This window comes from Borostomias antarcticus (assembly GCF_949987555.1).
Source record: "Borostomias antarcticus genome assembly, chromosome: 14".
Lineage (NCBI taxonomy): Eukaryota > Metazoa > Chordata > Actinopteri > Stomiiformes > Stomiidae > Borostomias > Borostomias antarcticus.
Window position 1 is genome coordinate 25,273,195 of NC_140247.1, and position 16,102 is coordinate 25,289,296.

At 47.3% G+C, this 16,102-nt stretch overlaps 2 protein-coding genes across 4 annotated transcripts in view; one reads left to right on the forward strand and one right to left on the reverse strand.

Moving 5' to 3' along the window:
• Positions 1–560: 560 nt before the first annotated feature.
• gpr137 (G protein-coupled receptor 137) lies at positions 561–8,014 on the forward strand. The gene is made up of 8 exons (XM_084448890.1): positions 561–622; positions 1,840–2,403; positions 2,544–2,593; positions 3,242–3,482; positions 5,083–5,232; positions 5,713–5,841; positions 6,547–6,662; positions 7,756–8,014. The coding sequence occupies exons 2-8, from the start codon at positions 1,993–1,995 to the stop codon at positions 7,850–7,852; spliced, it is 1,194 nt and encodes a 397-aa protein (XP_084305016.1). The 5' UTR covers positions 561–622; positions 1,840–1,992; the 3' UTR covers positions 7,853–8,014.
• A 2,085-nt stretch (positions 8,015–10,099) lies between these two features.
• The window catches only part of syvn1 (synovial apoptosis inhibitor 1, synoviolin), a 13,351-nt gene continuing 7,348 nt past the window's right edge, over positions 10,100–16,102 (reverse strand). For 2 of the 3 annotated variants that reach the window (XM_084449285.1, XM_084449286.1), the window contains exons 10-16: positions 15,955–16,071; positions 15,403–15,560; positions 15,044–15,196; positions 14,641–14,787; positions 13,637–13,820; positions 13,095–13,252; positions 10,100–10,888 (exon numbers count right to left, since the gene is read on the reverse strand). In XM_084449285.1, coding sequence (XP_084305411.1) covers positions 10,695–10,888; positions 13,095–13,252; positions 13,637–13,820; positions 14,641–14,787; positions 15,044–15,196; positions 15,403–15,560; positions 15,955–16,071 — 1,111 coding nt within the window. In that variant the 3' untranslated portion in view covers positions 10,100–10,694. The remainder of the gene's footprint in view (positions 10,889–13,094; positions 13,253–13,636; positions 13,821–14,640; positions 14,788–15,043; positions 15,197–15,402; positions 15,561–15,954; positions 16,072–16,102) is intronic. The other variant, XM_084449287.1, reaches the window with a different exon arrangement.

A 16,102-nucleotide genomic window follows, 5' to 3' on the forward strand; every position in this document is an offset into this window, starting at 1 on the left:
TATTTTTTTTTTAATGAAATTCATTTCATGAAATTGCCTCAAGTTATCGGTCACACTGACCCAAAACAATGAGTCCCATTCACATCATGAGCTTGATTTTACTCCCCCCCCCCCCCAAAAAAAAAACAAGAAAAAAAACTTTTATTGTGAAAATCCGTGATCGGCTGGTTACCATGGCGATTTCTTTGGAGATACGGCTCCATCCGTCTTTTCGCGAGATATAATATAAATAAATCAATGTTCAAATAAGTTTTTAAGTATGCCATTTTCATTTGATATTTGTAGCAATATTTTGTGTTTTTTTTGGGGGGGGGGGTGACGCAACTTTGCAATTGAGTTGCTTCGTGTTACAAGGAATGTTGTCATCTATGTACCGAAGTTGCGTGGAAGCTGCTTCGTGAAACCCGAGTCTAAGGAATTACAGATTAATAATTAAGATTAATAATAAATTATGATAACACCGACCTATATTTATCTCTATTTTATGCTCCGCCCTGAGAGACTGGTGACGCGGGGCTACCCTGCTACTACGTCACGTGTGACAGCTCAACGCGGAAGTGAGGGAATCAAGGAATCAACAACAGGTAAACAAACTCGGTCCAGAGAAACCCCTTCAGACCAGGTAGCTAGATATGTATGTACTTTATTAATCAGACCAGGTAGCTAGATAGATATGTACTTTATTCATCCCCGAGGGGAAATCGTTGAAGTTTCATCCCTGTATAACTAGTTAATGATTGTATCATAGATAGAGTAGCAAATTAACTCACGCTAACTAACCGTTATGTGTTAAAAGGTTAGCTAGCGTTACTGACGTTAGCAGCTACTTATAAGTAAGTAAGCTAAGTAAGACTTTCTAATTAGACCTTTATGAGGACTTAATTATACTGTATATATACTCCGCCCCGTGACGAAGCATTAGTAAACAGCTTACAGCGAAGATCTGTGCACCAGTGCCAGTGAGTCCAAACAAGTCACCGAAGTATCCATGCTTGAACACAGTATGTTTATGATAGAGGAGACCCCAGGACCCCTATAGATAGAGGAGACCCCAGGACCCCTATAGATAGAGGAGACCCCAGGACCCCTATAGATAGAGGAGACCCCAGGACCCCTATAGATAGAGGAGACCCCAGGACCCCTATAGATAGAGGAGACCCCAGGGCCCCTATAGATAGAGGAGACCCCAGGGCCCCTATAGATAGAGGAGACCCCAGGACCCCTATAGATAGAGGAGACCCCAGGGCCCCTATAGATAGAGGAGACCCCAGGACCCCTATAGATAGAGGAGACCCCAGGACCCCTATAGATAGAGGAGACCCCAGGGCCCCTATAGATAGAGGAGACCCCAGGGCCCCTATAGATAGAGGAGACCCCAGGACCCCTATAGATAGAGGAGACCCCAGGACCCCTATAGATAGAGGAGACCCCAGGACCCCTATAGATAGAGGAGACCCCAGGGCCCCTATAGACAGAGGAGACCCCAGGACCCCTATAGATAGAGGAGACCCCAGGGCCCCTATAGATAGAGGAGACCCCAGGACCCCTATAGATAGAGGAGACCCCAGGGCAGAACAAGCTTTGGACATTGATACTTTGGTGAGTTGTGCCTTTGTTTGGACTTAGTGGACTGATCGCGATTCTTCCCCATGCTTCGTCGGGACGGTTACCCTGCGTGCTCAGAACGGTTCGGCACGACAGTGAAAATGAGGCTCATGTGAATGAGGCGGATTGTGAATCGTGTCATAATATCTTGTAGTGTATCCTCAGCTTAGCTCATCCATGATAACTTCGTGAATTCCTCACTTTTCACTGCGTGTGTTTTGTCTGTGTTCACAGGTGAATTGCAGTGGAGCATTAAACAGAGTTACTATATCAGTCTTTTATTGCAGAGAATGGACTCACCAAGGCTCTCCAGTGTTTGTTCTGAGCACTGTTAGATGAGAGCACATTCCATGATTTTATACACGCACATATACATATAGGCACTTCATGACTAGTTTGTCGCAGGCCAGCGCCGCCATGGAAGCTCCAGTCACGCCTCCGTTGACCCCCAACTCCTCCCAGCCTCCCCCCCCGTCGCCCCTCCGTCCAGCCGTGGCTCCGTCCGTCCAGCTGGGATTCACCGTCCTCTACACTACTCTGTACGGAAGCCTCTTCCTCTTAGTCTACGTCCAACTCTGGCTCCTTTTACACTACCGACACAAGCGCTGGAGCTACCAGAGCGCTTTCCTGTTTTTGTGCCTGCTCTGGGCTGCACTTCGTACCACTCTGTTCTCCTTTTACTTCTGTAACGCCCTGGAGGCCAACCACCTGCCCACGCCTGTGTACTGGCTGCTCTACTGCTTCCCTGTCTGTCTGCAGTTCCTCACCCTCAGCCTCATCAACCTCTACTTCACTCAGGCAAGATGACACCACCACTAGGGAGTTTACACAGGAAATGTACTGTATATGTGGTTGGGGCAATTTTTGTTTTTCATTGTACTGTATGACAGTGTTTGAAGCCCTTTTTAATCGGTATTTGTGTTTTACTCTTTGCTTAGGTGCTACTCAAAGTGAGAGAAAAGTATAGCTCCGAGCCGGGCGGAGGACTGTGAGTACCGTCTCCCCACTCAGTAGTACTTTCATATAGGTCTCCTGCTTGAGGAGAAATGTTCAAAGGAAGACAGAAGAAAAATGTCAAACTGAGCATCAAAACGTACCTCTAACAAATGTTCCTCCCTGGGCGTGGCTGTAGCTCAGGAGGTAGAACGGGTCGTCCAATGATCGTAGGGTTGGCGGTTCAAATCCCGGCTCATCCTGTCCACATGTTGAAGTGTCCTTGGGCAAGACACTGAACCCCAAATTGCTCCCAATGATTAGGTTAGCACCTTGCATGGCAGCTACCGCCATTGGTGTGTGAACAGGTGCATCCCAAAACAATTGAATATTGTGAAAAAGTTCTCTTAGCCTAGTAATTTAATTCAAAAAGTGAAACTTTCATGTATTCTAGATCCATTACACAAAGGGAAATATTTCAAGCCTTTTTTGTTTTAATCTTTATGATTGTACAGTATGTTCAGTATGTTCATTTATACTCTCAATACTTGGTCGGGGCTCCTTTTGCATTAAATTACGGAAAATAATGAACCTTTTCACAATATTCTAATTTTGTGTGTGTGAATGGCCTTCTTTGAAAAGCGCTTTGGATAAAAGAGTGCAGTCCATTCAACCATTTACCATTCCATCCCTCTCCTCCCAGGCGTTTAGCACGCTGCGTTTACGCCGGGCTGGGAGTCGTCTTCCTGTGTGTCAACATGGTGTGCGCGGCCCTCGGGGAACGCGGCGCTGGCGGCGGGTTGGGTGACCGGACCTGGGGTCTGGTTCTGGTCCGTGTGCTGGTCAACGACCTGCTCTTCATCCTGGAGGCGGTGTGCCTCGCCGGCCTGCTACTTCTCCTGACGCGCCGTTCTCCTTCCACCAGTCTGTACCTGCACAGTAAGGTAGGTCTCTCTCCACCAGCCTGTACCTGCACAGTAAGGTAGGTCTCTCTCCACCAGTCTGTACCTGCACAGTAAGGTAGGTCTCTCTCCACCAGTCTGTACCTGCACAGTAAGGTAGGTCTCTCTCCACCAGCCTGTACCTGCACAGTAAGGTAGGTCTCTCTCCACCAGTCTGTACCTGCACAGTAAGGTAGGTCTCTCTCCACCAGTCTGTACCTGCACAGTAAGGTAGGTCTCTCTCCACCAGTCTGTACCTGCACAGTAAGGTAGGTCTCTCTCCACCAGCCTGTACCTGCACAGTAAGGTAGGTCTCTCTCCACCAGCCTGTACCTGCACAGTAAGGTAGGTCTCTCTCCAGCTCCTTGTACCTTAGGGCTGCACAATTAATCGTGAATTAATCGAAATTGCGATTATGACCTCCGCGATGAACTAATCGCAAAAGGCCGCAATTAATGTGATTAATAATTTTGCTTTGAATTGAGTGTGCTAGGACTACACAGACGAATCACAGGCGCTTATGTTGTCTGACCAATCACATGCGTTCCTGCTGAGTGCGCAGCAGTTTCACTGAGAAGACAGATAGCAGTAGGGCATGAAACAAGAGTACCTGCAGCCGTGAGTAGTGAAAAAATGAGCGAAAACGAGGTCAGTGAGTTAGTAGCAAGAAAGGGATCAACGTTCGTGATTTGGGAGCATTTTGGTTATTATATATTAATATTATATATTAAATATTAATTACAATTATTAATCGCAATTACCATTTTGAAGCAAATAATCGCAATTATTATCTTTTGTCATAATCGTGCAGCCCTACTGTACCTGCACAGTAAGGTAGGTCCACTCTAGTCTCTTGAGACCATCCTGATCTGGCGAGCTCACTTTCAGTTTCTCTCCCAGATCCGTCTGGCCTTCCCCCCGTCTCCAACCGTTTCAGTAGGCGGGGAGATCTTGCCTTGACAGACTAAATCCTTCAGCCAATCAGCGTAACAAAACTTTAGCTAAATCCAATCAGAAGAACGGCGAAAACGTGTTTTCCTGTGAGAAACTCGTCTAGTGCATGCTCTTGTTTTTGTTAAATTGTTTGAATCTATTTCTAATATATAAATAACTGCACTTATGGCTGTGTTTATTCTACTAACGCTAATGTTACAGATCGTTGCTTCGGGAGACTGTTTTACGACAGGAACCAGTCGGGCTACATTCTATTGGGGGGCAGAACAGCAGTCAGACAGTTTCTGATTGGCCCGGTCGAATTGTAATCTGAGAAAAATCATTTGAGATACGGGGAAGTCCAGAGTGATCTGTGAAGAGAAAGTGAACTCATGAGATCAGGATGGACTCACAAGGCTAGGTCCACTCTGCTGTAGACCTTTTGTCATGATTAAAAATGGGAAATGTAACACGATAGGTGTGGTGGTTCAAGAAAGTCGTCTGCATCCATGCAATTGTCGTAAGTCCTCAGCACAATTCACACAGAGGAAGACACATCAAAGTAAACACAAGGACTTTTATAAGCGAAAGAAGAGTGGACTCCAGTTGGAGCATGTGGTGAGCTGGTTGAAGCGCAGTCTGACAGTCAGCAATGTCCGTCTCTTCCCAGGGTACAACGGTTTGCCCTACAGCAGTGCTGGGCGCAGGTGTGATCCTACTGTTCTCCAGTAGGGCCTGTTATAACCTGGCTGTCCTCATACTGTCCCAGAACCACAGGGTCGAGTCCTTCGACTTTGACTGGTACAACATCTCTGACCAGGTAAATGGGCATCGGGAGTCGCTCCATCCCAATTCCCCAGCCTCTTCTCTGAGTTGTGTTCATGGGTTTTAAATGTCGTCCTAGACCTGCCATGTTGGGGACCAACACGCGTGTTTCAAATGAATGAATGAGTTCTACTGCATGGGATTCTATGCAGTAGAGCCAATCAGATAAATTGAAACACCTGTGTTGGTTCCCAGTATGGCAGGTCTAGGACGACATTTGAAACCCATGAAAACTTGTCCCCTCCACTATATTCACTGTTCTGTTTCAAAACCATTGGATTGTTATAAGAGCATCATTACAACAACTCCATGTTCTAAATCCATTCAGGTGAGCGGACAAGTGCACACTTAAAGGAGAAGCCGAGTAGAGCTTTTTGGGATATAATGTACATTTGTATTTACAAAGTGACATGGTGGGTATGTCCAGGCTTTTTGATGTTGATGACGATGAGGGTTGTCTTGTCCACCGCCCAAGGCTGATCTCCGTAGCGAGCTGGGGGACCGGGGGTACCTGGCGTTCGGGTTCATTCTCTTCATATGGGAGCTGCTACCCACCAGCCTGCTCATCATCATCTTCAGAGTTCGCCGGCCGCCTCAGGAAACGGTGAGCGTCCGTCAGCCAGGCTCCCGATCCAAAATCCAAACCCGTTACGAAGCCGTGCAGGAGTTCTGTTACCACACGCTCTCTTTGGCTCCATTCAGACCGTAAAAAAATATGACATTACATTACAGTCATTTAGCAGACACTTTTATCCAAAGCAACGTACAACAATTGCATTTAACATAGGTAGTCAATGTACTACTACTTGCCAGAACTCACAAGTGCATCTCCTTTCTAAACAAGCATACAGCATAATCTAGTGCTGAAAGCCAAAGTGCAAGAGTAGCAAACTAAAAATACAATAGGCGCTTTAAAAGGTAGGATGGCGGTAGTACCTCTTTACGAGGTGAGTCATTGGAGCCAGTGACTGGGCTTCTTTCACACGTGGGTCTCGTGTCCCTGGTGTCTTTTCTCTCTCTCTCGGAAGGAGCGGAGGAGAAGGAAGGAGCGAAGGAAGCATTTTCACTTCAACCCAGCACTTCTCATGTTAACACACTCTTTCTTTCTCTCTCTCTCCCTCTCTTTCTCTCTCTCTTTCTCCCTCTCTCTTTCTCCCTCTCTCTTTCTCTCTCTCTCTTTCTCCCTCTCTCTTTCTCCCTCTCTCTTTCTCTCTCTCTCTCTTTCTCTCTCTCTCTCTCTTTCTCCCTCTCTCTTTCTCTCTCTCTCTCTTTCTCTCTCTCTCTCTCTCTCTCCCTCTCTCTCTCTCAGGGTAACGGTAGCGTCAACATTAACAGAGTCCCTCGATCGTACTTCTTTGACGATCCTCAGCGGATGGATGCTGACTCTCCTGTTTCTTGGGCCCACAGTGATCAGCCCCACACAAGGTACTGTGTGTTCAAGTTCAAAGTACAGTAGGACCCCACTCATCCGAACTTCAGAGATCCGAACCTCCCGGTCTACCGGACAGGCTTAAAAACCTTTTCTTTGAGCCTGCTATCTGCTTACTGGTGGGATTTTCATTACTGTACTGTATCCTACTGTGAATAAAAACAGAACTGTATGTAGACCTACATGTTGCCTGTAGGCTGTAGCCTACTGTCACGTTTCATTTCTTTGCTCTAATGTCGAGCGCAAATGAGTCTTCTGCGAGAGCTGCATTCCTTGGTAGCCAGAAAGCGCGTCAGCAACCTGAAGCAGAGGAGCATCGAGTCATTTTTCGTTCCCAGTTAATGGACTTCAGGAACACAGACGTGTTGTGAGCATGTAGATTAGACTACTAGACCTACTGTATTTGTTAAATAATAGCCTACAGCCTAGGCCACGTTAGCCTACATTGGTTGTTTTAGAGACTTTCTTTTAGGCTACAATAGCCAGACACGACAACGTGTCTGTCATTTCATTTATTTATTTATTGATTATCATTTGCTCTAATTGTTCTAATGTTGGGCTGTTTTTAGGCTATACCATTTTGTTCTGCGAATACAGTAGCCTATCGATGCAGCGTACGCCTCATTTGAGAATAAAGTAGGCTACTGTATTTGTTCAAAGCACACACTCAAGTGGAAATTTGTTTATTTTATTATTGGCTACTGTAGGCCTATTATAGGCTAGGCTGTATGAGTTAGGTTGGCTATTTGATTGCAATTTTGATGCATTTTCACAAGTAATTAAGGGTATTTATCTGTCTATTATGAGTCTATATGAAACAAGTAGACCAGTTTCAGTCATCCGGACATTTCAGAGATATGAACGACCTTCGGTCCCGTTGGGTTGGGATAAGTGGGGTCCTACGGTAGACACATTTCCCAATTGACTTTGCAAAGTTTCCAGGAAGCCGTGTTGTCGCACCAGTATCACCCTGATCATGTTAGTGCTACAAGGCTTCAGGGAAACCAGTCTCGCCAGTAACATCAAAAGTATGAGAATCAATTCAAATCTGTAACACATGACAAATGACATCATCATCTCTCCCCACAGTTGGTACGGATCAAAGGAGACCACCCCTCTTCTCTTCGCCAGTCACCCGGACCACCAAGACCAACACCACTCTTTCTACTCCACCCCTCAGAACTGACCAGTCACCCTCACCACGACCAGAACCTCTACTCCACCCCTCAGAACTGACCAGTCACCCTCACTACGACCAGAACCTCTACTCCACCCCTCAGAACTGACCAGTCACCCTCACTACGACCAGAACCTCTACTCCACCCCTCAGAACTGACCAGTCACCCTCACCACGACCAGAACCTCTACTCCACCCCTCAGAACTGACCAGTCACCCTCACCACCACGACCAGAACCTCTACTCCACCCCTCAGAACTGACCAGTCACCCTCACCACGACCAGAACCTCTACTCCACCCCTCAGAACTGACCAGTCACCCTCACCACGACCAGAACCTCTACTCCACCCCTCAGAACTGACCAGTCACCCTCACTACGACCAGAACCTCTACTCCACCCCTCAGAACTGACCAGTCACCCTCACCACGACCAGAACCTCTACTCCACCCCTCAGAACTGACCAGTCACCCTCACCACGACCAGAACCTCTACTCCACCCCTCAGAACTGACCAGTCACCCTCACTACGACCAGAACCTCTACTCCACCCCTCAGAACTGACCAGTCACCCTGACCACGACCAGAACCTCTACTCCACCCCTCAGAACTGACCGGTCACCCTGGCCACGACCAGAACCTCTACTCCACCCCTCAGAACTGACCAGTCACCCTCACCACGACCAGAACCTCTACTCCACCCCTCAGAACTGACCAGTCACCCTGGCCACGACCAGAACCTCTACTCCACCCCTCAGAACTGACCAGTCACCCTGGCCACGACCAGAACCTCTACTCCACCCCTCAGAACTGACCAGTCACCCTCACCACGACCAAGAACCTCTACTCCACCCCTCAGAACTGACCAGTCACCCTCACCACGACCAGAACCTCTACTCCACCCCTCAGAACTGACCAGTCACCCTGGCCACGACCAGAACCTCTACTCCACCCCTCAGAACTGACCAGTCACCCTGACCACGACCAGAACCTCTACTCCACCCCTCAGAACTGACCAGTCACCCTGGCCACGACCAGAACCTCTACTCCACCCCTCAGAACTGACCAGTCACCCTCACCACGACCAGAACCTCTACTCCACCCCTCAGAACTGACCAGTCACCCTGGCCACGACCAGAACCTCTACTCCACCCCTCAGAACTGACCAGTCACCCTCACCACGACCAGAACCTCTACTCCACCCCTCAGAACTGACCAGTCACCCTCACCACGACCAGAACCTCTACTCCACCCCTCAGAACTGACCAGTCACCCTCACCACGACCAGAACCTCTACTCCACCCCTCAGAACTGACCCGTTGAGAATGAAGAAGTGGTTCTGAACAGTAGAGGGCGCTGACAAGCTCTCTAGGCTCCCCACTGATGACCAGGACCTCACTATCCACTGAACCCTGCATCTTTGACCCAGGACCTCCCTATCCACTGAACCCTGCATCTTTGCACTGAAAACTCAAGTCATCACCAAGAGTTGATTATGCACCTTCAGATTTAAACTGACCCAATAGAAATCAAAGTAGCTACTGTACATCTTGCAAACATTTTTATATTTTCTTTTATATATATTTATAATATATATAATATATATATATAGTGTGAATACCATGAGCCAGCATTGTCACCTGACCAATTCATGTATTTTTGTTGACTTTCAATTTGAATTCCAACATTTTCGAGAAAACATTCCCCTCGCGACCAATTTCCAAATGTGTATTATAGTGTTTTAAGTTGTGTTCAGTACTGACAAGCTACCTGTAAATGTGTGGACTGCTTTCCTAATACCCTTTGTACCAGACAATGGGTAATTTCCCCGTCATCGTTTTTTTTGCAATTGTAAACTTTTACTCTTAACTTATTTAATGTGATTCTAAGGTGAGGTTAACTGTTATTCTAGTTGTGGACCACATACCTCCTCTAAATCCTTTTGATAAGGGAATTTCCTGATGGCTTATATGACACACACTTGTGTTTTCTTGACAGATCGTGTTCTAGTCAAACTATCAAACCAATAAACACGTAAAAATGGAAAAGGCCTGTCTCTTGCCGCATCAACAAAACTAATATTTTAAGCTCAAAATCATTTTTTTTAATAGCAGCTACAGTACAAACATGACCAAAATAAGACAAAGGGTGGGAATCAACTAGTTACAGAGTCCAATTCAATTTCAACAGTTTATTCTGCATTACTGTATGTACAGATAATCCTATTAAAACTCTTTATACAGTATGTACAGGTTAAATCATCCCACTTCTTATTTAGAATACCCCTACCAGCAAAATCTAGAGAAAAAGAAAAAAAAACTACATCCATCACTCAGACACCACGACTGTAATTTGACATCCCCTCATTGTATTGTATGTGGCCAGATCTCACAGAGAATGTGTCGGACAAGCCAGACTGTAAGGGTGATCAATTTTACAGTGAAGACACACAAAAAAGCAACGATCGCACAGCTGGGTTACGTCCAAGGAGGGGGTTGTACAGGAAAAACTCAGCACCAGTGACCAGAGATTTAAAACAGTCTTTTCTAGTCACTGACTAAGAAGTCTGGCCTGCATTTGAAATTTGAAAATCATTCATTGGCAAGGTTCACAAGCACCTGCTTACGTACGGTTTGTATACATGGCAGTCTGTAGAAAAGCAAAAGAAATCTTGGAATGCGTTCCAACTGAGAACATTCCAGAAACAAGCAAGCGGAGCACTTCTGTTCCTCGTCCCCCGACCCGTCTGTGTTCAACAGAGTCGAGAGTCCGGGATGGAGAGTCAGAGAAAGTGAAAGGAAAAAGGTCCAGGTAATGTCCATCGTCCATTAGTCCGAATCAGTGTGTGTGTCATCATTGATCGTCCGGGGGCGGTGACGAGGTCTCTAGCTTGCGGAGTCGACGGCGCCTCAGCTCGGCGGCGTTGGGCTCGCCCTCCTCCGCTCCCCCCTCTTCCTCCCTCACATCCTCACGCTCAGCGAACGCGGCGGCGGGGGTGGTGGAGTCGGCAGCCTCGGAGGAACCTGCCGCCCCATTCACAGGTGCAGCTGGGGGGGGGGGGAGAGAAAACACTGTCACTGAAACACGCAAGCTATCAAAGTTAGAAGAATCTCTGTCAAGAAATCCAGGATACTCCAGGATCTAGATCGACTACTCGCCCCTACACCCTGCACTTGTACCAATCTGAAGCTCGCTGGATATTCAAGGTTTGAATTTCCACTTTCCACTGCATGGACCTAGCCTGGCATCGCCATCCTGATCACGTGAGCTCATTCTATTCCACTCCCTAGATCAGTCTGCTCATCCAACCATTTAAACTGAGTCCCACTTGACCTGGGGTGTGTTCAAATTCATTTGTGAATGTTTCCGTGAACGTTTGCAAACATAAGCGAACGGTCTGAGAAGGTAGTTTGCCGGTGAACAAAAATGGACACTGGACTGAGGGAAATTGTATGATTGTATGATTGAATGACTGAACTGAAACCGGAGGCCCTTTTAGTGAGGTTGTACTAGTGGGACTACATCCAAAATATATCATCCAGAGAATCATCGTTGATCACAGAAGGCCGGTTCAAAGAAAACATGTTCTCTACAAACATTCACCTCTGTTCACTGAATTTGAACGCAGCCCTCATATTAGCCAATCACAACCGTTGATCGAATTGGGAGGGGATGTGTGAAGGGATTAAAGGTGCTGTTCTAGCATCCTATTTTCTTTATATATGCTGCCCCTGGGGTCCATTCTTCGAAAGCACAATGTTTCCTTCCACTGTTATGCTGATGATGTTCAGATCTATCTACCTCTAAAATCCGCCTCTACTAGACAGTCAGAAGGACATAAAAACCAGCATGGATCTGAACTTCCTCAACTTAAGTGACAAGACGGAGGTCATTATGTTTGGACGTCCTGCTCTCTCGGATGACTCAGTTGGTGCTCTAGGCCCCCTAGCGTCCAAAAATGTTCCTGCTGTAAAAAGCCTTGGTTTTACTTTTGACAGCGCTTTTAAATTTGAGAAACAAATTAGCTCTGTGGTTAAAGCCAACTTTTTTCAGTTAAGGCTCATAGCCAAGGTCAAAGCCCATCTTCCTCCTAAAGATTTGGAGAAGTGTTCATGCTTTTAGAACCTCTAGGCTTGACTACTGCAACTCTCTGTATGTAGGTCTAGATCAGTCCTCACTGACGTTTGCAACTAGTGCAGAACGCTGCCCTGTGCCGTCCTCTGTGCACTGGCTTCCTGTCTGCGTCAGGATAGATGTGAAGATGTTGTGACTTGTTTTGAAGGTTTTGAAAGGCCTAGGTCCTTTGTATCTAGCTGATCTCCTTCACGTCCATAGAGCACGTGACTAGAGCAGTCAGGTCAAACAGTCAGCTGTTCCTGGTCCCCAACTCCAGGCTTAAAACCAGAGGTGACCGAGCTTTTGTAGTTGCTGACCCCAAGCTGTGGAACAGCCGACCACTGCATGTTATGGTGCGTTCGTTTATAACTGGGAGGTGCAAATTGCGACTTGCTACTAGGAATGATTAAATAAAACACAGCATGAACTCGCACTTCCTCGTCGTGAATTCGGATGTTTCTCAGCCCCCAGTTGCCGGCTGATATCAATATCATATCATCATATCATTCGCTATAGCTCGAATGCACACAGGTCGGAGGAGGAAGGTATTTTGCCACTTGCGACTTGCCACCTCCGACCACAAACGAACGCACCATTAGAACTGCCCAGACCTTGGATGCCTTTAAGTCTCTCCTGAAAACTCACCTCTTATCCATGGCCTTCATTACATCAAGAGCTTAGCACCCCACTATTTTATGTCTGTATTTACTCTTTGGCTCTTATTTGCCATTTATTAATTGTATTTTATTGCTTTGTTTTAGTGCCTTTTAGCCCACTATACAGCACTTTGGTAAACCTCTGTTGTTTTTAAATGTGCTTTATAAATAAAGTTTGACTTGACTTGAATATGGGGCGGGTTTGATACAACGACTGTACCCATTTGATCGATGATACGACAAACCATGTTTCGTTGCCCTGATTGGTTATAATACGTCTATCCAATTGCGTCTAGAGGCATGTTGGTCTGCGGCCGTTGATAATGCCCCTTGGAAATAAACTCGGCAGCTTCAGACCCTTCACACTTTTGCGAATTGGGTCTGGCGAAGCCCGGCTACGTGAACCCACCCAGTCTGCTGCCGATCTAGAAACACGCCCTGGTGAGAAAGCAAGGAGCAAACAGGAGGACTTCAGACTTACAGCTTTGGGAGCCGTCCTCCTGAGCCTGGCCCTGGTCCTGGTTCTGGTCGTCAGGAGAGGGCTCGGTCACCGTCGACCCGCTGGCCTCTCGGCTGCTGGGCTCAGACCGGGGGGGGCTGGGCTCGGACCGGGGGGGGCTGGGCTCGGACCGGGGGGGGCTGAGGGGGAAACGGGAGGCAGCAGAACAACGACAAAACTACTCTTTATTGCTCATGTATCCAATCCAAACAAATACATTAAATCCTTACAATTCTAAGAGTAAATGTATTTTTTGATGCCATGCCACACAATTGTAATGCAAATCAAAAGTATGGCATAAGAAAAAAAAAAATCCTCTTTCTTTTGGGTGATGCTCAATTTGAAAGTACCCGTAATGACCAAATACAGAGAAGCAAACATCACAAAGCGCGAGCTGTAGTTCTAAGCCTGTAGATCTATAGGCGCTGTAATGTGTCTCTGTTTTTACTGTAGGCTCCACGTCAAATGAGGGAGACCTCAGTGCCTCGAGTGAAAAGAAAGGTTTGAAAGGAGAAGTGTCGTACGTGAGCGTGGCGACGGTGGTGAGGTAGTGGTGGATGTTGAGCATGGCTGCGTCCAGCAGGGTGTGGATGTTGTGGAGACACTGTAGCCGGGCCTCCAGGCCCCTCCGGCCCTCCTGCTCCAGCTCCCTCAGCTCCGTCTCCGACATGCTGGACAGGGAGGGGGGAGGGGGCGGCATCGAAGACACTGGAGGGACAGAGAAACAAACATCACGTTAGTCATTTAGCAGACGCTTTCATCCAAAGCGACTTAGAATTATTACATGTATAATAATAATAATAATAATTTCATATTTATAAAGAACGTTTCATTGAGACAATCTCAAAGTGCTGACAAAACAGTTTAGCTACGTTGTCTCCTTCTAAAATGCGCTAGCTAACGTTAACATTACCTCAATTCCTGAACTTAGCTTAGCTTAACCCAATCCATCATAACGTTAGCTTAGCCTGATTTAGCTGAGCCTAGCTTCCCTAAACTGGGACGACGCGTCGACGTAGCAATAAGATTAAGATATTCGTCTAGGAAGCATTATCGCTATAAATTATCAGAAGAGGCACATAGGCTATACGTGGAGTACTGCACTGTTTTCGACTGCCTAGTAGTTCTCGTTATCACCTGATATGAATGCTCATTGTCAGAGCTGTTAATGACGTTCTATCTGTATGTTATTTCATTAAACATCACACATTTTGGGGTAAATTAAGTGTTAATCATGCAATGAAAAAGAATTGTTAAAATAATCATTAAATTAGTCGTTAAGATTAAATCGACTAATCGAAAAAAAATCGCTAGAAGAATTGTTAGAAAAATAGTCATTAGGTGCAGCCCTACTCTATAACACACACTCATTTAGCCATGTCATTTAGTCTTCACGTAAGGATGTTATCCCCATGGTGTGTTGACAGAAAATGTACATGTCTAAATGACCAAAATGAGTACATGAACAGTACATGTATGCAAGAGTGCAAGAAATATCTGAAGGGGTGAGCGTCTCCACCATGCTCACCAAATGGAGGAGGAGGTGGCATAGGCAGCCAGGGGGCTGATGGGAAAGGAGGCGGGGGGAAGGAGAAGGGGAACCCTGGCATAGCTCCTCCTACTGGGGCGCCGGGAGCAGCAGTGGCCCCGTCTACACCCGCGGGGCGACTGGCACCTAACACACACACACACACACACACACACACACACACACACAGACACACACACACACACACACACACACACACAGACACACACACAGACACACACACAGACACACACAAACAGTAACGTTTACAAGATGCATAACATACAAATCTGGAAGCCTAACATAACCGCTTGGATGTGAGATGATTAACGTGACAGAGAACAATCCCATATGGATCTCAGAGGGCCAAGTCCATAGACGCTAGCGCGGAGGAATGTCTCACCTGCTCCCTGCGTCTGGCCCGTCTCCGTGTTCTCCTGGGGGGCTTCAGCGGGCCCCTGGGGGCCTGGGGCCCCAGCAGGAGGGGCGGCCCCGGGGAAGGGACCCCAGAAGGGGAAGAGGCCAGGGGGGAAATGCGGCATCATTCCTGGGGCAACTTAGGAGAAGAGGCAGAGAAGGAAGGCAGACTGTTTAGAGAAGCTGCTTTGGAGGGAAGAATTGAGCACGGATTCATTTCTCAGGAAATGGCTGCTCCCTCAGATATAATAGATATCACAGTTGATCATGTGATATTAGTTGTGAATGTGACATAGCTTGATACTGTGGTAATAAATGTAATCATGCTGGATGTGTGTGGCTCACCGTTCACAGGTGGGGGGGCGGGGGCGTTGGCGGGGGCTGCCGGGGCAGCCGGCGGGACAGGGGGCGGAGCCGGCGTCTGATTGGGGTTGGAGGCCCGGAGGACGTCCATACGACAGGTGGGACATGTCTGCTGTCTCTGGAACCAGGAGCGCAGGCAGCTGGGAGACAGAGAGAGAGGAACAGGAAGAGGAGAGAGAGCTCATCACATGGGAACACGGAATGTGCAGCAATGACAGGAAGTGTCCGTCACGCACGCACACACACACACACACACACACACACACACACACACACACACACACACACACACACACACACACACACACACACACACACACACACACACACACACACACACACACACACACACACACACACACACACACACACACACACACACACACACACCTGAATTAAAAACATCACTCAACATACATAAAACCCATTTGGGGCAAATACCTGCAGATGGGAACATGGTTATCAACACATTCCCACACATCAACGCATCTCTCATATCCACAAACTCTTACTACAGCTGCAGCTGTTGCCTACCTTGAGTGGAAGATGTGGTTGCAGGGAAGTTTCTTGGCTCCGGTGACCATCTCCTCGCGGCAGATAATACACACGTTGTCAGAGGCCTGCAGGTCCTCGGGAGTGGCGTCCGGGTAGCTACAGACATGCCAGAAGAGAAAGGTTCATC

Excerpts from the sequence above, each read along its gene's own strand:
- gpr137 (XM_084448890.1), top strand. The coding sequence starts at position 1,993 with ATGACTAGTTTGTCGCAGGCCAGCGCCGCCATGGAAGCTCCAGTCACG. Across the intron at positions 2,404-2,543 it reads TCAACCTCTACTTCACTCAG|GTGCTACTCAAAGTGAGAGA; the intron begins GCAAGATGACAC and ends CTCTTTGCTTAG. Across the intron at positions 2,594-3,241 it reads TCCGAGCCGGGCGGAGGACT|GCGTTTAGCACGCTGCGTTT; the intron begins GTGAGTACCGTC and ends CTCTCCTCCCAG.